Below are 27,806 nucleotides of genomic sequence, written 5' to 3' on the forward strand. Positions count from 1 at the left end.
TTCTTCCTTAGAATGACTTGCAGTGCATATTACTTACCAATGAGAAACAATGCAGTTTAATCTAGTATGTAATTTTAACAGGGTTTATAATGTTTACTGATGATACCACAGCAACAGATTTCCTTTCATAAACCCACTGTTTGTGAGCAGAATTACACTGATTTCTGATATGAGTGAAACAAAGGCCACAATTCCAAAAGACTTGCTCTCAGTGTAAGTGACCACTTAAATTGAGAGCAGGCTGACACAGCACGTGTTTTGCAATCTGATCCCATAGTAAGCCTGTTATGGGTAGGCTTCAAACCAAATTAAGTCACTTACACTGTGACCAGGTCTTTCGAAATCAGGGGATACTTACATTGAGAGCAACTCATTTGGAATCAGGCCAAAAGTCTGTAAAATATAATGTATACACAGTGTATCAAAGGTAAAACAACATAAAACATTTCACAGAAACACTGTAAAGAAAAACATTTTAAGCATTTTCAGTTCCTTTATTTCATTTGTTATTGTCACATTTTAGGCATCAGTTCTGTCTGTATTTAGGCAGGCTATAACTGCATCAAGACACACATATGTATACTGAAAATATTTTCCTGCTGTGCATTGATTCAATCCTACCAACCTAAACAATTTAAATATTTATTTTTTCTGGTGCATTCAGAAAAATTTGGATTCCATCCAAAAGATGTCAGCATTTGAAAAGTCATAAGAATCCAATTATTTTTGTTTGCCTTTAATTGTCTTACTTACTGTATTTACAGGTACATTCTAGTGATGCATTTCACACACCATGGAAGCAAACAGTTTAACAAGAAGTGATTCTGTTTCCTATTTCACCGCATGACCCCAAAAAGAGGAAATGCAAAAGTCTGAATGAAAATCTAGCTATTGTGCTTCACTGTGTGTTGAGCTACTCTCAGTAGAATCACTGTAGGCTGAACAAATGTGCAGAAAAGTAGCACTAATAACAACTGGGGCAATGCAGCAAATACTTCATCCTAATCTAATTTTTCCAAACAGTGACCTTTTTAAGTTAGTAGGATATTTAAAATATTATCTTTTTTATATATGTACTGCTTTTACAAAATTGGGACTACAGCCTTATCGATGCTACAGTAATTCTGCACTATTGGTTATATTCCATCTCTATACAGTAGCTATAGATACTGTGTGTATTAGTGATGAATGGACTATAACTCAACGTCAAAAGTTCAGATTATTTAAAAAAGCATATCTACAAATGTAGCTAACTATTTACAGAAGAGACTCCATTTCAAGTTATTTCTGCAACAGAAGGCACGTCTTCAAGTTTCAGGCCCAAACCTGCAGAGTACAAGAAAAAACGTATTACTTTATAAGAAACATACACAAACAGAAGCATGCATTAAAATGACTGAGAAGTAATTAGTTTATCTTCATTATTTAGTAAAAACAGTTGAATTTACTAAAAATACTTCTCTTAAATGCAGGTGGTATGATTATTTGCCAATTCTGCAACATGCCACTTAGAATATAATTCACTGCCCCAAACAAATGATGCTCACTACCACGATATCTCAGTTTCTGAAAGATGATGTCATCAGAGTCATCTTCCTCTCCTGACTCTCCAGTCTTGTACAATATCACCTCTGTATACTAAAAGAATAGAATTGTCAGGGAAATACCGTAATTCTGTTTCCCTTATTTCACTAGTCTAAGTTTGAAGGGTTGCCCATGATTGGAAATTTTGCCCAGTAGGCAAATTTGTTGGGAAAGTTCACCCCCCAATAACTGCAATTTGAAAGGAGAGTTTCTTTTGTGCATGTCTAAACTAACTTTTGCTCGTAGAGGAAGACAACATGTCAGAGATACGACCTAACTTCTTCATCCAGTGCTGGGAAGTGATACAACTTTTAATGATACATTCAAAACGACTTTCTGTTGAAAACATGAACACAAAATCTCAACTAAACTTCTGAATATTCTTTTACAGCACTTGGACTCTTATAATAAAAAGCTATACATTGCATCTACATGTTGTCGATAAACAGACTGCCTACATCACAGACTAAATTGTAATTCCTATACAAATAATTGACTCTTCTCTTCTTCAGATTACTTTCCAAATGTTGCAGTAGTAAAAATGGGAAAAACAGCGGTCAGTAACCAATTTTCATGCAATTAACTACTGCAAGTTGCCAAAGTTTTAAATTCACTACATGCATTCCCTTAAGATATAGTAACCTTGAAATTAATTCTAATTAAGAGAGTACAGTGGTCACCTCTGCATGTGGGTTTTCGGGTCACATCCTCAAGACATTTAGTTCGTGTGCAGGTCTGCAGAAATGATGTTTCAGGCAATTCACTTTATAATGACAGGATTCACAGGGCTAATATTCATGAAACTATCATAAAGCCAGAAAGTTACCACTATACAATAAGAAAATGCTATTTGTATCACAAACTGTATCATTCTAACAAAATACTAATGTATGGACAATACTAGGATGCATATAACAATGTGTATCTTAAGGTTTTTACAGTATTTCATTTCATTCACTTTGTTTGGAGATGGAAAATAATTTTGCAATCATTTGAACATAATTCGTGTCTTGAACTGCTGGTCATGATAAGCCTGAAAGTATTTTCAAATAGATACCAGTTCCCATCAATGAAATCTAGCCTTAATAATAGATTTCAAGTAAATATTGCTGTGATATGAGAACTCGGTTATTAATTTTATAAGATTTGTTACAACTTAATAATAGAAAGGCCTTAACATTATGGAATCAAACTGCAAACTGACAGCTTCATTTTTGTAAGAAATAAGTAAGAAACAACTAATTAATGCAATGTTCATGAAAGTATTAAGAATTAGTGAGAATGCATTACATTTATACTAAATGATATCAAAGGAAGAAATTTCTTTTTTCTGATTGACCAATACAGTCTTTCATATAATTAAGTTTATATGTCCATAGGTGTATACTAGGCTAATGACCACTGGGGTCTTTATAAGCATGGCCATGCAACCTAAATGTGTCCCATGAGTTATTGTGCTTTAGAGGTTATTTTAAGGGGTGTATGTTAGTAAGGGCATGATTCAGCAGCTATCTCTGTCCATCAGAAACATAGGTGTCATACCAGGGTGAATTTCCTATATCCCATCCAATGGTCCAAATTGCACTTGCACAGGGTTAGGGAAGGGCTCTGCTTCACATAGATGGGAAGCCTATTCCAGAGAATGGGAGTCTCTGAGATATGTACCTGTTCCTCCAACATGTCCTACTCACTTCACAAGTAAAGTTTAAATCTTTAGATCAAGTAGTTCTGGTGCAGTTAATTTTAGGGATATGCAAAAGGTCCTTTAGAGACGGGTCCAAAGATGACTAGTATGCCAGGCATGAATCACCTCCCAGCAGTATGCAGGAAACAGTATATACAGAAGGCTTTGAAGTGGTCTGCATAAGAGATTGTGTTTACACTCTGTATTCTTTTTGTAAGGATCCTCTATGGACATTCGAGTTGCTACAAGTGCCTAATCAGGTACACAAATAAAGGGGCATTATACTCAATGATGGGTTAAATGATGGCTGCGTACAGTGGTGTGATGACTTCCCTGGACCTAGATGTCATGCCCTTACTTATAGGCTGAGTGACATAGAATGATTTTCTTATAACCTTAGACACATGTTGGTCAAAAGCCAGGATACTGTCTGTCCACAGGTCCCTGACCTACTGAGTCTACTTTTTGGGTTTTGTTATCAAAAAGGTAGTTTCTCTGGGCAACTGACTTTCCAAAAGGTACTATTATGCACTTCTTGGCATTGAGTTTTAAGCTTTGGTACCAGCCTTTTGTCTGTGTTAGACTTTCCTGTAAGATGCTAGTATCTTGGGGGGTTTCTATGACTGCTCCTAGCTTGTAATCATCTGCAAACGTGGTAAGCCAGAGGCCCTTGACAATGACTTTGACTACCAAAAAATAGATTCCAAAGAGATGCAGACACAGTACAGAGCCCTAGAGTAGAGTCCACTGGTGACCAGCCTCTTTGTGGAGGTGGTCTCTACAGTTCTAACTTCCTGGGTCCAGTCTGTGAGCCAGCTGGCAATCCAGCAAGTTACACTGGTATTTATACCTAATTCCAAGAGTCTGTTTACAATGCCCAAGTGGGGTACTGTATCAAATACCTTAGCTAGGTCAAGGTAGGCAATGTGCACTATTTCCCGCTTATCCACTGCCTTGGTGCCCTTCTCAAAGAAGTCCTCCAGGTTCAATAAGCATGACTTGCTTTTGATAAAACCAAACTGGGTTGGGTCCAGTGTCTGAAGGTTTCCTATGACTTTGTTAATCATTTCCATGATAATTCTTTCCATGGCTTTGCATATAAGACTAGTTAGACATATGAATCTGCAGTTCTTGGGATCCATTGATAGCCTGTTGGACTTCATGATTTCTCTTAGTTATCTATTCAGTTTGATGACAGAGTTTTGCTTGGTTTTTTTTTTTTTTTTTGGTGTTACACTTTCTAATTTTTAGCTATGACCTTTTTCTTTAGTTGTACAAACCACCAGGGTGGTTTGTTTTTGGAGTTAGTTTTCGGCTTGCAGTCGCATGGCATAAAGCCTGTGTGGATGCTATAGTGAAACCAGTGGCTCTGATAGGTCATATTTCAGGCTATTTAGGAGACATCCTGGGATATTATCAGGAGCCCACAAAATCTGAATTATTGGCCTTAGAAAGCACATCTAAGACCTGTTCTCTACTGATATCTGGGAGGATTATGTTAGATGATATTTACAGGGGGACGGTTAGGGGGAGAGAGGGGGGTAAAGTTGGAGGTGAATTTGTCAGCCAGAAAATTTTTTGTATCTCCCAGTTCTGTGAACATTGCTCCATTTACAGACAGTTTGGCACACTGTCATGTGTTGCCTTTTTGGTTTCAGATGTAGCTAAAGAAGGCGTTATGGCTGTCCTCTTTGCCTGTGATGCTATCCTTACCTCAAAATTTGCTTTGTTGGACTTAGTTATTCCTCTTAGTTATCTATTCAGTTTGATGAGAGAGTTTTTTTTTTTTTTTATCTTTTTTGGTGTTATACTTTCCAATTTTAGTTATGATTTTTTTCTTTTGTTCTACCAACTGTTTGATTTTGGATTCCACCAGGGTGGCTTGATTTTTTTGAGTTAGTTTTGGGCTTACTTTTGGTAGGCACAGCAGACTCTATGCAATCACTCACATTGTTGTACAGAGCTCCTGTGAAAAATTCCCCATAGAAGTTTGTGTCATCTGGGTTTGGAGAGGCTTGAAATTTTGATGGGTTATCACGTAATAAAAGGAATGTTTGCCTTGGAGTAATTTCAAACTGTTACATGATTTGCTGGGGTTAAAGAACTGATTCTTATTTCAAAGGAGATTGCTTTGTGATCTGACCTTACCAGAGAGGACATTACACTTGGTGTGGGGGGGGGGCAAAGTTCTCCCATATTTTTGAGTATCAGGTCCAATATGTTTGCACCTCTAGTATACGTATGCACTAGTTGGTTAAGGTTGTCTGTTTTTACAAAGTCTAGGAATCTCTGTGCCAGCAAATTTGGGGTGATGTGGGATCAGGGTTGCCAAACATTCCTATTTCAGCGGGACTGTCTGGGGAGCAGCATCCCAATCTAGAGCCCCGCACTACCAGTTAACAGGCCGGCAAAACAGCCTCTGCTTTGTAATTTTTGATTGGTTCGTATACTGGCATACAGGCCAATCATAAATCGCAAAACAGAGCCACTTCGTTTTTGATTGGCTTGTAAAATGGTGTATGAGCTGATCATAAATTGCAAAGCAGAGCTACTTCAGTTTAATGCGGAACTGCTTGCTGCTCCACATGAAAGACCTTTTTTTTTTTTTTTCTGGTCTTCACTTAGTGTGAAGGACTTTTTTTTTGGTCCCTACCTGTACCTTTACAAATCTGGCAACCCTGTGTGGGATTCACAGTTTATAGAGGAATAATTAAAGTCTCCCATGAGTACAGTATTTGGTTGAATGGTGATTACCTCCAATAGGTCAAAGTATGCGCTATGAATTTCATCTGACATGGAGGGTGATCTATAGCTTGTTAGGATATGGTATGGGATTTGGTAATCTGGACATGGAGGAACTCCAGTGGGTCATCCTGTTTAACCAAATTAGAGGTATACTTGTTACTTATGTAGATAGAGACACCTCCACCTTTAGACACTGTCTGTGCAGTTGCAGGTCTAAATGCATGGAAGGCACTGATGTCTCAGTGACTGCACAGATGTCCACATTCTCCAAGGCAAGGAGAGTCTGGGAGGAATGGAGCTTCTCATTGAGTCTCCTGGCATTGAGCACTAACACTTTTATATTTCCTTGGGTAGAGTTTGTTATACTGGAAGGTTTGTCATGTGGCATTGCCTAAAAAGGTTTTATGGGAGGACAATGTTTTAGCCAATATTTGAAAGCCTGGAGGGGGCAGTTGCAGACCATTCCTGGCAAAGCAACTTGGTTTGTTAACTGTGCCCTCCCATACTGACAAATATTGTACCCCCTACAATTACACTAGAATTTAAGTCAATTATTAAAGTCAATTATCTTCTGTTCATATTGTGGCATCATCCTTGGTGAAGGCAGAATGCTGCTCAGTGCTAGGCACACACCAGCCTGTGACACACAGTCTGACAGCTCCATAATGTCTGTCTTCATATAGTCCTGGGATGTATGTCTCAAGTCATTTACACTTACATGACAACTGAATCAAACTGGTACCTGTGGTGCAACAACCTGAGTGCATGCATAACTTGGTGTATCCTGGCCTCTGATAAGCAACTGACTATCTTTTCATCTTGTTCAACCTGGTGAGTGGGGCATCAGTATCGTGTTCAATGGAGTCCATATGACAAGAGTCCAGGGTAGTGTATTGGCTTGCCCAAAGGGCTTGGTAGTTGAGGCTCCACTGGGTGTGGCTATATTTACAGTGTTAGGTGTTGTTTCTGTTGAGTGCTTTTGGATTTGCTGGGGATAAATTTTGCAGGTAAAATGTCTGGAAGGTCTTTGGGGTTTGGGAAGATTGCATTTTAGTGCTTCAACATAAGCTTGGTGAGTGTAGTATGTGTTTCTGTCAACTAGATTGTAATTATCAGTATATGTACACAACAGCTTTATCTCCAGAGCACAGCTCTCAACTGTTCAGATTCTTGCAGAACATCCAGATTTGTTGCCTCTTATGTTTGGTCAGTTCTCAACAACATTTGTTGTTTTCTGTAAAATCATTGAGGACCGATGTCACAAAATAATGAAAAATATTTGATTTTTAGACTTCATAACTTTCAAAAAATGCACGAGAATGCAAAACATGCGAGTCTATGAACTTTCTGTGTTTATGAGAGCAATATTTAGAATTTGTAACTAATTTTGGGCCTTTGCTTGTCCATTATTTTTGGTTTTGTTCAGATGTCTTGCACTAAAAGGTTGAGAGGCATGCTCCTGAGACATTATGTATGTACATCTTTTTATATTGTGTTCGTTTCTTTAATGATTAAATGGTTGTCAGTGAACATTAGACAATTGTTACACTGTCTCAATATTCTGGCTGTGGAGAAATTGGGAATGTGCATATCCAAGATGTTGGGTGCTTTACTGGTTCAGCTCTAAGAGCGCAGTTCACGAGGGGTTAATAATGAGCTGACTATGGGTGCTTTTGGGGCCAGAGACTAGACTAGGCTATATAATACTAAATTAAAGGAGCACTGCTCCTCAATACGCAAAATAGCTGTTCTGTGTTACTCAGTGGACAAAGCAGTTCATCTATATTCACCAACTTACTGGTACAGTTTCAGAATGGTTTTATAGGGAATATTTGGTTTCTAGGTCTCTGCTTCTACACAGACACTACTAACTCTCCAAATTTGTACAGGCAGTTAAAACACCAGAAACTGACTTCTATGTCCTCTGGCCAGTAAAATGGCTTCACTTGCAGATTATGGCTACACTTTTAGATTTCTTGTCTGTTCCCAACTCCATCAGGCCAAGCCATTGCCTACTACCACTAGATAGACTATCCCCATCCTCTTAATTTAAAGATAAAAAAAGATTTCTTGAGAGTGTAATGCTACCTCAAAACAACTTAAACAAACTACCTGGACAAGGCAATGTCAAGTATTAGGGATGCTTTTATTGATTTAAAGTGCAAAATCAACAAATTAAATTAGCTAAATGTACCAAGTTTTATATTTTAATGGAATTAAATTCCAAATAATAATACCATTCAACCAAATATTATGATCTCATCATTGAAATAAATTAAAGATACACTGCTGAACAAATTAGTTTCAGAATGTTAATCAAATCCAAGATTAACTCCATACTAATTAAATTATCTTTTCAGAAGTTCTCACTGTTCTTATGCGGAAGCTCGTAAGGTCAGTCTATATTAGCTAAAAAAATAACATGATAAGAAAGCTGCTATTGTGAATAGACCATAAAGGCTGAAGTCTAAGGATGACACATGTCCTTAGTTTTATTATTAATAAGGTTCACAGGTGTGTACTAGGCTAATGGCCCTGGAGCCTTTACAAGCCTAGCCCATATGATTATCCTGGCATTGTGCCACCCGACACTAGTTCCCAGTGCCTCTGTCAAGTTGAGCCACTGAAATGATCCCTGGGGTGAATTTTGTATTTCCCATCCACTCATCAAGATTTCACTTGAAGAAGGCCAGTGAGGTGCTGTGTTTGACATGTATGGGATGTCTATTCCATAGCATGGGCAGTATCTGTGTTATGAACCTGTCCCTCCAGCATGTTCTGTTGATTGTGGTATTGAGGTTAAGGTCTCTGGAGCATTTGGTGCAGAGGATTGGGATTTCTTTAGCTGTAGCATTTCTAACAGAGCTGGATCAAACACAGCTTTGTAAGTCAAGCAGTGATCACCTCTAAGTAGGCGATATGAGACAGAGAATAGCTGGAGTTTTTTTGAGCCTGTCCATATAGGACAAGTGTTTAAGGCCTAGGATCCTCTTTATGAGGTACTTTTGTGGCCTTTCCAGTTATTGCAGGTGTCTAGTGAGGTAAATGCCAAATGGGGCATTGTACTCGATGACTGGCTTAATGAGGGAAGAGAAGAGGGAGATGATGACCTCTTTCTTCCAGGATGCAAAACCCATAGTAATGAGATGCGCCACACAGAAAGACTTTCTGACCACAGTGGCAATGTGGTGGTCAAAAGAGAGGTTGCTGTCAACCTGTGTTCCTAAATCTCTTATAACGCCTTCTGTGTTCAGTGGACTACCATCGATGTGGTCATTCAAGGGAACTGGGTTTTTCCCAAGGGGGATGATGACACATTTTTTAGCATTGAGCTTAAGTCCATGGTTCTGACACCAGTCGTTGGTCTCACTGAGGCCTTTCTGTAGGATGTCAACATCACCTGGGGAGTTAATAATAGCTACCAACTTGGAATCATCTGTGTACTTTGTCAGTCAGAGTCCCTTCGTGTTGGCCTGGACTTCAGAGAAGTAGATACCAAATAGGAGAGGACCCAGGACCGAACCCTGTGGGACTCCACTCGTGACTGGTCAACAATCTGACTTGGCATCAGTTAAAGTTGTTAACGTTATCATTTTTCTATTTAACTATATAAACTGGTTGTTTTTATATTTTTGTTTTCTTTTAGTATTTATTTTAACAGTAATTATTCTGAATACTTTGGTGAATATAATGTTTTGGATAAAATATGTATCTTATTACTTTATTTCTAACCATAAAATCAATTGGCAATTGATCTCACATGCTTAAAGATAAGCTTCTCCAATTCTCTTACTTTAAATTCTAAGCAGAATATGCAATTTGCCCAAACTAAATTTCAAAAATAACTGAACAAATAAATTTGTACATACACAATGAACAGAAAGACTCGTATATTTATATAGACTGAGTACCCTGCATTTGTTTAAAGATTTCAATAAAATTAGCCAAGACATTTTAAATACTGTAAAAGTAAAACTGAGATCATTAGCATAAACAACAACTCTTATGTTTGGTTGGTGTAGCTTAATGCAATGAATGTTAGATTCATCACAAATGTCTTTATTTAGGAATCAGGAGAATCATTAAGGTAGCAAATTGAAATGTTTGGACACAAGTTAGCAAGTCCCGTAATACTGAGATTGAGTGGCTGAAAAAAATCGACTTATGTATATTAAGTCAGAAATGGCCATTTGTCAGAATATTGTCTGTTCTCTGAGGTATGGCAGTCTCGGAGTCTGTATACATAAGTACTGGGAGTGGGGTGGGGGGCTTGCATGGGAGTCTAGCCCCTTTCTACAAAAAAGTATAAAGGAGAATAGCAATCACAGTATTTACTCTTCTCCTGCTTTTTTTGTTTTGGTTTGCCAGAACCCAGCATTACAAGCGCCAACATTTCAATATGGAACTGCACTACTAACTATGTCTAGAGCACCTTTAGATATTAGAGAGAGAATCATAGCCTCTTAAAGTGGCACTGAAGACACACCTCACAACTGTACTGATTTTCACAGAACGGCCAGATTTTGACTTTTATTTTTAGTCCACTTTTTCATAAAACTGTGGTTTTCTGGCAAATTAGTGGTAAATTATTAAAGACTGAAGTGTGAAAATTTTATTTTTATTTTATTTATTTTTTATTTGTCATTTGTTGACTGGGAAAGTCCGACTAGGTTCCACAGAGCCTGTTTTCAGCGGAGGCCCAAGGAGAAATGCTCCAGATACATGTCTTTGGAATGTAATGACTACCATAAGACTTTCAAACTTCATATCCTCCAGAAAATCCATGCTAATGCAAAACCTGTTAATCTATCAACTCTCTTAGTTTGTAAGAGCAATATCTAAAAATGTTCCCTATCTTTGGGCCCTTGTCCCAGTTTTATTTATGGCTTTTTCCAGATTTCTTGCTCTAAGAGATCAAGAGGTATGATTGAAGATGTAAGATTAGTAGCAGTATATGCCAATTTAATAGATATGAGAAAAAATAGACAATACTGCAATAATTACAAGAGGAACAAGAGAAATGCAATTCCAATAGTGGTGCTGCAGTAGCGTTGTCGCCTCACAGTAAGGCGCTGTCCGGTTCGATTCTCAGCTAGAGCGTCTTCTGCGTGGAGACATGCGTGAATGGGCATTGTGTGTCAGGGCTAGTAACTCGGCATGTAAAAATCAACTACCAATCATTAGCGGACCGGAGTTCCTCTGTGGTGACCCCTAACCGGGAAAAGCCGAAAGATGCAGCAACAACTATCAAACAATTTCAATGTATCTATAAACAGAATGCTTAACATATTTTTTTCCTCACAAACCAAACTGCATGAAATACATTCCAGAGTTCCAGCTATAGATATTTTCTCTGTGAGTCCCTTTTATCAATTATCAGTGAACTCTGGTATGATGAATAAAAATATTTTACTGTTATGACATATTTGCAAATCTTTTAAACCTGTATTAAGAGGTAAAGGGTTTTAGCTATTAATAAAAAGTAGTTACTTCTTAGCTTTCAAAATACAGTTACAAAATTTTTAGACTGAATTATGTAGAAAAAAATCCTTTGTCATATTAGTGACCAAATACAAGAACAGCTTAGATAAAGTGTTAAAGCAAACTTCAAAGTTCTTAGTAAAGATATCAAGACCTGGATTCATCTTTACTGGCTGCTTGGAAATAGTCTGACATCAAAAATAGCTACATCTTTCCATCTAAAAGAGAATAGTTTGCCTTGGGAATTATAAAACCGTTCAATACTACTGACAAGCAGTTTACTTCATTAGTGTGTCTTATACTATCACATTCAAACACACGCTTAAATTAGGAAAAAACACTAGAATTATTTTCCAAACCAATGTGACTACTTTAGAATTCTCAGGAATGAAGACATCTTTTTTCAGCTGTTCCTGTTAGGGGTCGCCACAGCGGATCATCTGTTTCCATTTCTTCCTGTCCTCTGCATCTTGCTCTGTCACACCAACCACCTGCATGTCCTCTCTCTCCACATCTATAAACCTTAGCTTAGACCTTCCTCTTTTCCTGTTACCTGGTAGCTTCATCCTTAGCATCTTTTTCCCAGTATACTCAGTATCCCTCCTCAGCACATGTCCAAACCAATGTAATCTTGCCTCTCTGGCTTTGTCTCCAAACCTTCAATCCTGGGCTGACCCTCTAATATACTTATTCCTAATCCTGTCTACCCTCATCACACCCAGTGCAAATCTTAACATCTTCAACTCTGCCACATCCAGCTCTAACTCCTGCCTTTTTGTCAATGCTACTGTCTCCAACCCATATAACATAGCTGGTCTCACTACCCTCTTGTAGACCTTTCCTTTCACTCTTACTGGTACTTGTCTGTTACAAATCACTCCTGACATTCTTCTCCACCCACTCCATCCTGCCTGTACTCTCTTCTTCATATCTCTTTCACACTCACCATTACTCTGAACTATTGATCCCAAGTATTTAAACTCATCCACCTTCACCACCTCTACTCCTTGCCTCCTCACCATTCCTCTATCCTCCCTCTCATTCACACACATATATTCTTAGTCCTGCTGACCTTCATTCCTCTTCTCTCTAGAGCATATCTCCATCTCTCCTGGGTCTCCTCCACCTGTTCCCTACTCTCACTACAGATCACAATGTCATCTGCAAACATCATAGTCCATGGGGCCTCCTGTCTGATCTCATCTGTCAACCTGTCTATCACCATTACAAATAAGAAAGGGCTTAGAGCTGATTCTTGATGTAATCCCACCTCCAACTTAAACACATCCATCACTCCCACCACAGACCTCACCGCTGTCACACTACCCTCGTACATATCCTGTACCACTCTTACATACTTCTCTGACACTCCCGACTTCCTCATACAATACCACAACTCATCTCTAGGCACCCTGTCATATGCTTTCTCTAAGTCTACAAAAACACAATGCAACTCCTTCTGGCCTTCTCTCTACTTCTCCATCAATAATCTCAGAGCAAACATTTCATCTGTAGTGCTCTTTCCCGGCATGAAACCATACTGCTGATGACTAATCATCACGTCCCTTCTTAACCTAGCTTCCACTACTCTTTCCCATAACTTCATGCTGTGACTGATCAATTTAATCCCTCTGTAGTTACTACAGCTCTGCACATCACCCTTATTCTTAAAAATTGGTACCAAAACACTTTTTCTCCATTCCTCAGGCATCCTCTCACTTTCCAAGATTTCATTAAACAATCTGGTTAAAAACTCCACTGTCATTTCACATAAACACCTCCATGCTTCCATGGGTATGTCATCTGGACCAACAGCCTTTCCATTCTTCATCCTTTTCATAGCTATCCTTACTTCCTCCTTGCTAATCCATTGCACTTCATGAGTCACTAACCCCACATCATCCAACCTTCTCTCCCTTTCATTCTCTTCATTCATCAACCCCTCAAAGTACTCTTTCCATCTCCTTATCACACTCTCCTCACTTGTGAGTATGTTTCCCTCATTATCATATATCACCTTTACCTGCTGCACATCTTTCCTAGCTCGGTCCCTCTGTCTAGCCAATCGGTACAGGTCCTTTTCTCCCTCCTTAGTGTCCAACCGTTCATACAACTCTTAATATGTCTTATAATTGCAATAGTAACAATGTAATTTATATGGCTAAGTGTGAGAACTGTCCTATTTTTATAAAGGCAAAACATGTAGAAAATTTAAAGTGAGACTTGGTGAACATTTGGGTGATGTACGACACTGTAGAAACACTAGTGCCCTTTACAGGATGTAAAAGAAAATCAAGGCCATCGTTTCAAATTCCTAGTTGTTCAACAGTTATTTAAGGACGAGCAGGGATATATTTTAGATATTCATTTGGATGTACTGGAACCGAGGTGGCAATTGTATTTAAATGCCTCTCAATATCCAGGTATTAATAAAATGATTAGTATTGCCAGAATTTTAAAAACTTGATAATATTTTAGGTTAATTTTTTTAAAAAAAGTATGTGTAAGTAAATTTTAGGGCCTGCATGATAGTCTAACACTAGTAGGTCGGAGTTTTATTTTATTTAAATAATAGCATACATGTTTTAGTAAAGCATTTTAGAATTTTAAATGAACAACATAACTTAGAAATGAGAATAATACACATTTTTTAATGTTTTGATTTTGGTGTGCATATTGCTTTTAAATCTTAATGAAAGGCAAAACTGAATAATTGGGGGTGGGTATTTAAATGGCTGGGTTTGTGTGGAAAATTGTTCTGATGAAGTCTTTGTAGTGAAGAAGAAAGCGCTAAACGTTAATAAAGTGTGGTGGTTCATTTGAAAGTGGTCGTCTCCTTGCTGGTTTCACATTTATTGGTCTTTTGATTTTGTTTCTGTGGTGTTTCCACAATCTGGTAAAATATGGTTGAGCAAGCATGCTGAAGATACAAAAGCAGGTGCTATTATAACATCAACTGATGATCATACGAACTTGCAATCATATCTAGACACTGGTGTTGTGGTCACAATTAAGTTGTATGAAATATAATATTAAAAAAAAATAAGATTATTCATTTTGGGCCAAATATTAAAGGATATCCGTATGTTGTTAATTCAGTTGTACAAAAATTAAATGACATAAGGGATCTGGGTGTGAGAATTGTTTGGTCTGTATCTTTTGAACAACATTTAAGGCATATTATTAGTGTTATGGTGAAATTAAAATGTTATGTATAATATCAAGTCTTCATCACAGGGTTGCCATGGTGGTGCAGTGGTTAGCACTGTTGCCTCACAGCAAGAGGTTCTCTGGTTCGATTCTCGGCTGGGGTGCCTTCTGTGCGGAGTCTGCATGTCCTCCCTGTTGTTGCGTGGGTTTCCTCCCGGTGCTCCGGTTTCCTCCCACATCCCAAAGACATGCTGTAGGTGGATTGCACACTCCAAATTGGCCCTAGGTGTGAGTGTGTGTGTGTGTGTGTGCCTTCAGTGGAAGGTTAGGCGCCAGGCTGGCAACTCAACACTGTAAAACTCCACTGCCAATCATGCGCGGATGGGTGATCCGCTGTGGCGACCCCTAACCGGGAAAAGCCAAAAGAAGAAGAAGATCAAGTCTTGATCACGGAGTACTTATCCATTTGCTTAAGGCAGTTGTAAGACCATTGGCAGAATATTGAGCTTCAGTTTGTTGTTTTACTAACTCACAAGTTTTTAGATTGGAAAGAACACAAAGATATTATACTAAACAGATTAAAGTAGTAAAAGGGCAAAGTAATAAAAATAGATCCGAGAGATTCTCATTGTTTTCTGTTTCATAAAGGCTTGTGAGAGGTGATCTGATTATTATCTATAAATCTATACATGATGAATTGTATGAAGCATGTGCTGGGATTAATACTTTGGGGCTTAAATATGAGATAAGAAATAGCAAGTTTAAACAACTGCAGCAAACACCAAAATAAAAACAGCATACAACTGAAAAAGACCAGGATCCAAACACTTATACATGAGTTTAATAAAACATCTAGCACCTCGGCAATAGCATTCCAAGGAGAATACAAAATAGTTCTGAAACCCAAGTTTAAATACTAAAATCAGTTAAACGATTAAATAATTTAAAGTTCACATGACATATAACTAAATTCAAACCTTCCAATTGCATTCCGCATTGATGCCACCAGGGTCCAATGTACCATATTTTAATATAAACTTTTTTTATGCAAAAGTTTTTGCTTGATATCAAAGCTATATTTAATAGTAGGAACATGTTCTAAAACTGTACTTAACAAACCCATTGGATTTCCATTATGATATTCCTTAAAATGCATAGCAAGAGGGCTTTCAGGCTTACCATTTTGATGTCCCTGATATGTTCCTGGATTCGTAGCTTAAAAGCCCTTTTGCTTTCACCTATATAAAACATGCCACAAGGGCATTTAAGTGCATAAATAACACCTTCTGTATTACAAAAAAATACAGCATTTGTTTGAAAACACACTCCATTAATATGTGTAAACGTCCTACTAACATATTGGCAGGTAATACATTTGCCACAAGGAAAAGTACCTACCAAAATGGGATTAACATTTATCCTAGAATCAGGCATAGAAGACCCAGTGTGGACTAATATGTATTTTATGCTCCTACCCTTTCTATAAGAAAACATTGGGACTTTATGTAAAATATCTTACAAAATCCTTGAACTTAAATAAAAAGCCCCAATAGTACTGAATCATTTTTTTCACTTCATCCGACAAAAGACCATAAGTGATAACTACATATGCCTTTCTAAAATTATCACTTAACTTAACATCAGATCTACTAATTTCTTTATACAGCCTTTTAGCTGGCCAGTCACAAATATTCTTTTTAACTATCCAATGAGGCGTAAACCATATGTTTTCATAGCCTCTCCTAACAAATAATCCAGCTGTTTTACAAAGTTTATTATTTAACTCATTACTGTTTTTATATAGCCTTTTAACTCTAAGGAATTCTCCATAAGGGAGAGATTTTAAAAGATGGGGTGGGTGACAACTATGGGCATCCAAAAAATGGGGAACATCCTCAAATTTTCGATGTACCTTACTGTTGATTTTCCCATTACAAACAAATATCCAAAAAAGGCACTCTGTTGCTCACCTGAAAACCATCAAATTGCAAAGAAAATATATTTTCCTGGAGGTTATCCATCAAACATCTTACCTTTTCCTAACCCCCTTTACAAATAAAAATGATATCATCGATAAATCTATAATATCTAACCACATGTCTTTTATAAAAATCCTTCTGATACAGATAATACACTTCAAATAGTCCCATCATGATGTTATCATACGTGGGGGCGAATGCTGCCCCCATGGCTGTGCCTCTTAATTGATGGAATATCTGGCCATCAAATTCGAACTAATTATTTTTCAAACAGAACTCTACCAATTCAATTATATAATATGTAAGAAGACTGTCACCCAACATAACTCTTAAGGCTTCTAGTCCATACTGATGGTCTGTACTAGTGTATAAGCTTTTAACATGGGCAGTTAGCCAATACATATCCTCTGTCCACTGTATAGAAAGAACTTTTTATACAAAATCAGAACTATCCTTGATACATGAGATTTGCTTAGTGACATATGGTAAAAGAAAACTATGCAAAAAAAATCCCCATATTATTATGGAAATAATTGCATGCAGATACTATTGGATGCCCCAGAGGGTTATAGATATATTTATGGACCTTAGGCAGGCAATAGAGTTTTGCTATTTCACATCTCTCAATCTCAGATTTTTTGTCAATATCATCCACTGTAAAGTAATCTAACCTCAATCCCTTATTTAATAAATCCTGAAATTTACCAATGGCTTCCTTATATTGTTTAACATCACTTTTGTTATAGGTTGTACTGCCATTTAAATGTTCACAACACATCCGGACATATTGCATAAAATCCATTATAACAACCTCGTTGCCCTTATCTGCTGGTTTACTAATGAGCTCTTTATTCTTATCAACATTTGTAATGCATGCCATTCTAATTTAGTCAAGTTGTACTTAATATGTTCTGTATTATTAATAAAATCCTCATACAAAGATTCCAGTGCAAAGTTTATCATAGATGAAAAACTCTGAACACCCTCATGCACAAAGGGTGGAATAAAGTGACTTTTACACACAATTTTAGATGAATCTAATTTACAATATGCATTCAGTTCCTCACTATTTTCTAAATCAGAAAAACAAGAATGAAAGCTATCATCTGATATGCTTAAAAGATGAATCATTATTTAAATCAAAAACACTTCCTTTTTTATGCTTAAAAAAATAACAAGATGTAATTTCCATACTAGACAAGATAAGTCTTTTTTATGACATGTAATCTTGGCAAAACTGTCGGAATAAACTTCAGACCATAATTAAGAACCGCATTTTCATGCTCATCCAGATCATAACCTGACAAATTTATAATACTGTCCATTATCAAAAACGTTACTTTCAATACTGGCAAAGGTATTATTCACAACTGCAGCGGTATGGTTGGTGGTTCCAAAATTAGTTCCACCTAACCTGTTTATACCTGTGTTGTGCAGTTTGTTGTGCCTCAAGTCTTTCGTTTATCTCTGGAGCATTAATCGTTCCTTTGCTGGTATAGTTTTCTGTATTACCAGCCCTTTTACGCCTCCAAAAAGTCTGGTTCAAAAAACATGAATCCTAAACTGCTGGAAGCGCAGGATAGTCAACTGAATCACTATCCCACTCTGTAGAGACATCCGAACCTGCACTAGAGCCACCATTGTGCCTCACATCTTCTTCCTGGTCTGAGAACCAAATAACCCTTTGAAGTCACTTCTTATTGGCTATCCTAGAAAATGCAGAACCACTATTACAGTCCTTGAGATTGCGATTTAATTTATATGTGTTAGTATTAAGCAGTTCTTTTTCAAGATCTATTAACTTGTTTTGAATGTCATTCAGTCATTTATCCATACAGTCAACACCCAGTGCTGTAGAAAGGGATTCACAAGTTGCTGCAATCTCTTCTTGCAATTTCATTTGTTTAAGCCTGTCCTTTCCACTAGTATATTAATCCATTCAATGGAACAACAGTGAGCCACAGCTGCCCATGTAGCCTGAAATCTCTTATCATTTTCATCTTTTAAATCAGTGGGTGTGGTAGGACTTTTAAAGGCCCTAAACCTTGCGGTGTTATGTCCAGTTCTAAATATCTTTGTAGACTCAAAAAATTAAGATGTACTGATAATTCTTTGGACATAAGATGATCCAATGTTTCAAATACCTCCATACTTTCAGCTGGCACAGTACCACTTACCCGCTGTCCTATGAAGGGAAACAGATTATTTGTTCTTCTTTGCTGTTCATTTTGTAAAAACTTTTTCCAAAGTGTAGATGTCTGATCTCCCTGAGTTAACCAATCATTAACTCGATCACCCAAAGACATGGTAAATTGATCTATAGTCCTTTGGATGGAATCCATAGTGTCTTGCCAAAATATCTTAGGCACATTAAGTGATGGATCACTGGACATGAAGAAAAACAGGACCAAACAACTGCAGCAAGCACCAAAATAAAAACAATAAACAACTGAAAAAGTCTAGAATCCAAACACTTACACATGAGTTTAATAAAACCTCTAGCACCAAGGCAATAGCCTTCCAAGGAGAATACAAAATAGAATCTGAAATCCAAGTTTAAATACTAAAATCAATTAAGCAATTAAACAATTTAAAGTTCACATGACAAATAACTAAATTAAAACTTTCCAATTGCATTCTGCATTGATGCCACCAGGGGCCAATGTACCATATTTTAATATAAACGTTTCTTTATACGAAAGTTTTTTTTGTTTATATCAAAACTATATTTATTAGTAGGAACATGTTCTAAAACCGTAATTAACAAACCCATTGGATTTCCATTATGATATTCCTTAAATGCATAGCAAGAGGGTTTTAAATAAAAAGCCTCAGTAGTACTGAATATTTTTTTTTCACTTCATCCAACAAAAGTGATAACTACATATGCCTTTCTAGAATTATCACTTAACATCAGATTTAAGTAATTTCTTTATTCTGCCTTTTAGCTGGCCAGTCACAAATATTCTTTTAAATTTTATCCAATGAAGAAATAGCAAGTTGTTTGTTAAAACTAATACACTGGCATTAATTAAAAATCTTAGGTGTTTTTCATAATAGGGTTGTATTATGGTAGAATTTGCTACTTTGCAGAAATAAAAGTGCAGAATCTTTGGACAATTTTATGACCTGTATGGATGATTAGCTTGGGGAGAGAGTATCTTATCCAACATTTAAGCATGGAAACATCTTTGATAGCCTCCCTAGGCTTTGAGTTTGTATTTTAAGAACACTGAACATCCACATATATGTATGCACATATGTATGTGTGTTTGTGTGTGGTGTATGTGCATGTGTGTGTGTGTGTGTGTGTGTGTGTGTGTGTGTGCATATATATATATATATATATATATATATACATACACACACACACACACACACACACACACACACACACACACACACACACACACACACACACACACACACACACACACACACACACACATATATATATATATATGTGTATATCCATATATTAAAAATGCAACATATTGAAGGGCAGTTCATTGACTGAACACAAATGGTCGAGCTTCAGCATATCAAAACCTAAAAAAAAAGTACACACACACACACACACACACACACACATATATATATATATATATATATATATATATATATATATATATATAAATATATATAATATATATATATATAAAATATACATATATATAATATACATATATATAATATATATATATATATATATATATATATATATATATATATATATATATATATTATGTCATTGAATGCTTAAAACAGTGAACACTGTTTAATCGACCTAATAAAGTAAAAATCCCTAAATCTCGAACACATGGAACAGCGATTTATTCCCAGGGAAAAACATTGCTGTTCTGTGTGTTCGAGAATTTGGGTTTTCAACTTCAATGGGTTGATTAAACAGTGTTTGTTATTTTAAGCATATATATATATATATATATATATATATATATATATATATATATATATATATATATATATATATATATATATATATATATATATATATATATATATATATATATATATATATATATATATATATATATATATATATAATATATATATATATATATATATATATATATATGTATGGGTCTACTGCTCTACATTGAAAGAACACATCTTCAAAATAGAGCAGGAGACCCACACTTCAGAGAAAGTTCACCTCAACGAAAGTGCACTTTCGCTATTTCCCCAATCGACCCAAAAAAAAAATACTAAATCATGTTTTTGCAAGGGGGCAAGCCCTCTGCACCCCCCCACACCCCACTAACCTAAATATACCAACTCCGAGATAGTACTACAGTGGGGAAAAGAGAGTATTCCCATTCCATGCTGTAGTGTGACTGCCGAAGTCAATGTTCGAAGTTTCACTACTTCGAACAAGTGGACTTGGTGAAGTGGGTTTGAAGAAGTGAAAGTTCAAACATCTGCACAGATCCCATATATATATATATATATATATATATATATATATATATATATATATATATATATATATATATATATATATATATATATATATATATATATATATATATATATATATATATATATATATATATATATATATATATATATATATATATATATATATATATATATATATATACATATATAAATTCCCTGAGCTCCACTGTATTAAGATCTCTCACAGAAAAAAAAGATGATATGTTGGATAAGCTGATTTTTGATCAGCTGTATCAGTTTTGTTTCTTTTAGACAAGTTAAATTTTTGACCACTTATTTATATATATATATATATATATATATATATATATATATATATATATATATATATACTTATGTCAAATAACTCAGATGTTTACACTGTGAATACTAATCCCAATCAACTAGCTGAAAATCTCACAAAGGCTTTAACATTGGTCCTGTGGCAGAGGTGGGGAGCAGTGTGTTATACTTCTATAGAGGTAGACAAAACATGTATCAACCAGTCATGATTGACAAACCATCTGTTGATATTTGTGCCATTTGACATTTGTAATATGTTGTCTGCTAAGTTTGATTATGTAACTTATATCCAATACAGAGACTCCATTTACATAAAAACAGCTTGCTCCTAACAAACAAATGCAGAATAAAACGTACTTAAGAGATAAAGATATATAAATAGAGCATCCCATTTTAAATGCATGTGCATTGATGCAGTTACACAGAACATCTCATATGTATTTATGGCATCTCTAAGTACATTGACACCATATTAAAACAAATAGTAATGCAAGATACAAATCTCTCAGATTTGGAATGAAAAAGTCTGTGAGCATTACTCGGCTCTTTCAAATCTTGTAACAAGTCCAAAAGAAACCTTTAAGCTCAAAGGTATAATACGAATCAAACATAACTACTAGTACTATTTCAAAAATAAAGGACGATAATTTCCTTACTGAAAAATGAGGGTTATGCTACTCAACGCCAGGAGTTTAAATCTCAAAATGCATGCACTCGAAGCACTCCTCAGTATGGAGAACGTTGACATCTGTGCAGTAACAGAAACCTGGTTCAAGGCTCCACAGAGCACCCCAGCACTACTGGGCTACAACTCATACCACATATTTTGGCCCCAGAACATGGACCAAAACACAAAAGGAGGGGGTGTATCCATATTCATCAAGGATACCTACACCTCCAGGCTAGTGACGCAGCATGACATCTTCAAGATCATCCATGTGCAACTAACATCAGGCAAATCTGCATTGCAAATTATGGCCTGCTACAGATCACCCTCCATGACCCAGGACTACCACTCTGCCTTTCTGGAGACACTGGAAAACATGAAGGTCCTACCAAACACCCTGATATTGGGCAATTTCAATTACCCTACCGTTAACCGGGAAAACTACTCAAGTATAAACTCCCAGGTCCAGCGCTTCCTGGAATTTATCAACTCAAATGCCCTGGATCAGCTGGTAAACTCCCCTACCAGAGGTGAAAACATATTGGGCCTGGTCATCACCAACATGGGCGGCAGGTGTTCCACACCAGAGGTCAACCCATCACTGGTTAGATCAGACCATAAACTAATCACTCTGGATGTCCATACCCCACCACCACCCCCAACTAAGGAAACCACAGTAAAAAACTTTTCTAAAGCAAACTTCACCTTACTTAAAACAGAGCTGGTAAGTTTCACAGCCCCCATGCTAAAGGACAACACTGCCCAAGATGCAGAAACCTTTACAAATCCACTCTATGAGCACCTACAAGGATGCATAGATCATGCCATCCCTAGCAAAACCAAGACTCACTCCCCTAAGAGAAGGAAACCAGTCTGGTGGACCCTTGCCATAAACAGGCTATACAATAGAAGGAGGAAACTAGTACAGAAAAAAAGCATATCCCAAAAAGGAAAGACATCCCTGATCAGTATCAGTAAGAAACTAAGGTCCCTCATAAACTCCTCCAAGGCTAACTTCGAAAGAAAAATAGCCAAGTATTTGAAAGATAACCACAAAGCCTTCTTTAGCTATGTCAAGAATCTAAGTGGCAACTTGCAGATATGCCCTGAGCTACTGCAAAATAGCACAAAATCTACTGAACTCACTGATATTGTCAACATCCTGGCAGATAGATTCAGTGCAAACTTCACCCCCCCACCCACAAAATGGCCCACAACAATACCGGAAAAGTGTAGTGTCCCAGAAATCACAGACACACAGGTGAAAACAGCCCTTTCAAAAGTCAAAAGCACAGCGTCAATGGGGCCAGATGGTGTCCCAGGCTGCATCTTGCACAAACTACAGAACGAACTAACCCCCCACCTAAACACACTGTTCAATGTCAGCCTCTCCACAGGCTACATGCCCATAGAATGGCACACAACAACGGTTATTTTGCTCCACAAAGGAGGGGCCACAACTGACCCTGGTAAGTATCACCCCATAAGCCTGACTAGCCTGGTCTGCAAGGCTATGGAGAGCATCATCATGGAACTCATTAACAAAGACATTGGGAACCTTCAAACACTTAACCCGACCCAGTTCGGCTTTGTTAAGGACAGATCATGCCTACTATACCTGGTTGACTTCTTCGAGACAGTCACCAAGGCCATAGATGAGGAGAAGGTAGTTCACACAGCCTACCTTGAACTCGCCAAGGCTTTTGACACCATTCTCCACTCAGGAATTATAGAAAAACTCACCAGCCTGAACATAAACCCCTATGTCACGAGATGGGTTTCCAACTGGCTTACAGACAGAACTCACACGGTAAGAATAGCGGGCTCCAGGTCTGATTCTAAACCAGTCACAAGTGGTGTCCCATAAGGCTCAGTCCTGGGACCCCTACTGTTTGGCATATACTTCTCAGAAGTACAGGCAAATACAGGAGTACTATGGCTAACCAAGTTTGCCGACGACTGCAAACTGGGAGCCATAACTGACTCTCTGGCTGACACAGACATTCTCCAAAAGGGCCTTACTGAGATGGACACCTGGTGTCAAAGTCATGGTCTCAAGCTAAATGCCAAAATATGCTTAGTCATCCCATTTGAGAAAAACAAAACAACCATGAATTACCACATAAGTGGCAGCCCCCTTAATACAGAAGAGGTAATAAGAGATCTGGGGACCCAGGTAGATAGCAATCTCTCCTTTGACAATCATATTGCCAAAGTAGTTAGGAAATCCTTCTATGTAGCCCATCTAATTACTAAAGGGTTCGCATCTAGAAATAAAGAGGTTATAGTGCCCCTCTACTCGTCACTCATCAGAACCATCATTGAGTACAATGCCCCATTTGGAATGTACCTCACAAGACACTTTCAACAGCTGGAAAGGCCACAAATGTACCTCACCAAGAAGATTACTGGTCTCAAACATATGTCCTATGCAGCCCGACTGGAAAAATTCCAGCTGTACTCAGTGGTATATCGCTTGCTCAGAGGTGATCTTTGCTGACTTACAAAGCCATGTCCAACTAAGAACTGATGGATATGCTCCACCTAAAGAAATCCAAGTCACTGCGAGCCACTCGCTCTAGTGAGCTAAACCTTGCCACAACAATAAATAGAACCTGCTGGAGGGATAGATTCCTGTCACAGAGACTCCCCATGATTTGGAACAAAATTCCTAACTACATTAGGCAGAGCCCCTCACTAACACTCTTCAAGAGAAACCTTGATGAGTGGATGGGTAACAGAAAATACACCCCTGGGATCACTTCATTGGCTCTTCTTGACAAAGGCTCAGTTAATTAATCAATGGGGCAGCGAAAGCTGACACACTCTGGCTAGGCTTATAAATGCCCTCAGGCAGATAGCCTAGTACCTACCTATGAACCTATGAACTTAATACCACTCCCTATTCCATTTACAAGAAGACCTTACAAAGTCTGTAAATCTTTTTTACACTGTAAATGATCTCATGGTCAATAAATATTTTCATTTACAAAATGAAAAAAGAAAGAACAGAGTAAAATATAAAAGTTGTCCTGGATTAATAATAAAATATACAACAAAATGAAACTTAAGAACAGAGCACGGTATACATGGAAAACAACAGGTGGCATACTTTAACAGAAAATTCACATACTGTTCACAGATTTTGAAATTTTAAAATAAATCAAGCAAATATCAGTTGCCCAAGAACAATTCTTTCTTGTCTTAAAACTGAAACTATTCTTGAACATTATTAAGGACACCACAAACTAAGGTACAGTTTCTTCCTTCCTTCCTAAATATCAAGGCCATACATTTTGATGACTATTAAACCTTTGTCTCCAACATTATTACATATTTTTGTAAAAATATACCACATATCATTAATTTACACTCTGTCTCTTGACTACTATTTCACATTCTACTTTATAGAAGACACACATATTTATAAATGATTCATTTGTGATAATATCCTAAATATACAGAGCTATCTAACTACAGAGCTATCTCACTAAAGGCTTATCTAACTACAGAGCTATGTAATAACAGAGTTTTCAGTGTTTCATTAGGCTACCAGTTTTGCAGTCTGGAGCCATTAAATAGGTGCATCTCAGAAGTCAGTGTTTGAATATATTTGGTTCTTCTTCTTTATATAGGACTTCATTAGCACCATTGCTTCTCCTTGTATTATTTTATATACTGATGACATCCTTGAAGTCAGTCCTCTGCTACAAATAATTTTAAAATCAAATACGGGGAAATCTTAATGTCTATAACTGGATCACCTAATAATATTCTTTCAAGAAACTCTAATAAAACTGATTGCATTCTCTTTGTGCATTAAAAATGATGATATTAATCTATGTTACCCTGTGTAACATCTGCTTGAAGAGGATTCTAAATATAAATATAAGTAAACAGCAATTTAATTATTACAATATTTTCTTCTTAAATAATTTTTCTAGATTAAATATTACTAAGTATAAAGGGTAATTCAGTAATGGTAATGTTTCTACCCACTGGTGACCGCTCCTCGACCACGACCAAACCACACCAACCGTGGGTAAATTTAGCATTACCCACACCCAGGCATGGGTTATTGCTATAATATTTCTAGAGTGGTTAAAGTCTACCCTTTCTTTCAAGCACCACATTCAACTTATGTTTGACAAGACAATATTACAGCTAAAAGTCTGCTGTATAGTTTCTAATCCTCCTGCTTCTAATGCTAAAAGATTAATTGCAAGAAAATGTCTTATACCTAAACTGAACAGTGGCATACCAATTATATCAGTCCTTTCAAGTCAAAGTACTCAAGTCATGCAATCTGCCATTAACAGCAAAATTTGCAAAGTCTTCAACTCTTACTTCTGCCTTCAAGCACCACTGCAATGTCCTGTAACAAGTCATTGGGCTGCTTGTTACAGCTTATGCTACCTTTCTCCTCTCTTTAAATTATCCCACAAGTTATTTCAGCATTGGCAGCTCTTACAGTGATTTAAGAAATAATAATAACAAATGTTTTATACCTCAGAGGTCTCAGTCCATAAAAAAGATGGGGAGAAACACCTTAGGAAAGTCATTCCTACTAAATGGAGCAATTTGCCAGAGAATATTAGGAATGTAAATAACTGTTCCATATTCAGAGTAAAGTTGATTTAACATTTAAACACGTTTTTTTCTTGTAAATGTTTCAGGAATTACAGACAGTTGAATTACTTCTTATCTGCAAAATAATCTTTATACATTTTCAGTTAATACTTTGACAAACTATCTATTCCTGCCTGTCTCCTACTCTACTCTGTTCCTCTCTTTTATTTATTCCTAACCTTACTCCTGTCTTCCTATATCTTACTTTCTTGGGAATGTTTTGATGACCAATTTTTTGAATTCATTTCCAAACTGTTATTATTGTATATATTTAATCAACTAATTTATTCCTATATAAAATTAATATTATTTCCATGTCATTTCTATGGTTGCACACATCTTGCTCTATAATAGTATTATTTTGTTCTAAATTATGTAACTATATTTAGTTTATTTTCTCAATAATACCATTTTGCTTAAAATTATGCATATACATTTATTTTACCTGACTGTGTTGTAGAAATGCAGAACTTTATGACACTATATAGTCCTGGCAGTAGCTGAAACACGTCCACAGACCAATTCACTTAACTCAGTTAAAAAAATGAAATAAATAAAAAATATACACAACTACATCAAAATTCACAGACCAAACAATTCTTAATGATCATCCATTGTAATATATACCATTTTCTTTGAAATATATGTACGAATGCCATTTCAAATTGCCACAGTAAGAAATAACACGTTTGTGCTGATGACAATAATAAATTGATCAATTAAAACTAAATTAGTTAAGATGTTCAGAAAAATCAACAGGAAGTACATGATGCATGCTCATGCTTGAAATTGGAAAGGTTTAACAGGTTCATAGGGACTTACTAGCGTATTTATCACGAGGATCTCAACAAGCCAAGCCTTACATTCTCATAGTAGTTTTTAGCCTTTATATTTTGTGCAGAAATAACCAGGAGATGGGCAGAACAAGGTTATGTTGGGATATTACATGCTGCCCCCTATCCATGAGGCACAATGGTGCTAAACTTGAGGCGAATTTTTGATTATCATCCATTCATCCAAATTATGTTTGAATGGAGTAAGGCAAGTATTTTGCATTATGTGGAGAGGAAGACAGTCCCAAAAAAGTAGAATTCTCTATTATCCATACCTATCCCTTCAGCATGTT

At 36.7% G+C, this 27,806-nt stretch overlaps 1 protein-coding gene across 1 annotated transcript in view; it reads right to left on the reverse strand.

The window, feature by feature from the left end:
- Positions 1-473: 473 nt before the first annotated feature.
- Positions 474-27,806, reverse strand: part of GNB5 (G protein subunit beta 5) — a 1,344,368-nt gene continuing 1,317,035 nt past the window's right edge. The window contains exon 11 of the mRNA XM_044078823.1: positions 474-1,326. Within this exon, the coding sequence (XP_043934758.1) occupies positions 1,315-1,326 (12 nt within the window). The 3' untranslated portion in view covers positions 474-1,314. The remainder of the gene's footprint in view (positions 1,327-27,806) is intronic.

This window comes from Protopterus annectens, chromosome 7.part1 (genome assembly GCF_019279795.1).
Source record: "Protopterus annectens isolate FY-2018-M chromosome 7.part1, PAN1.0, whole genome shotgun sequence".
Lineage (NCBI taxonomy): Eukaryota > Metazoa > Chordata > Ceratodontiformes > Protopteridae > Protopterus > Protopterus annectens.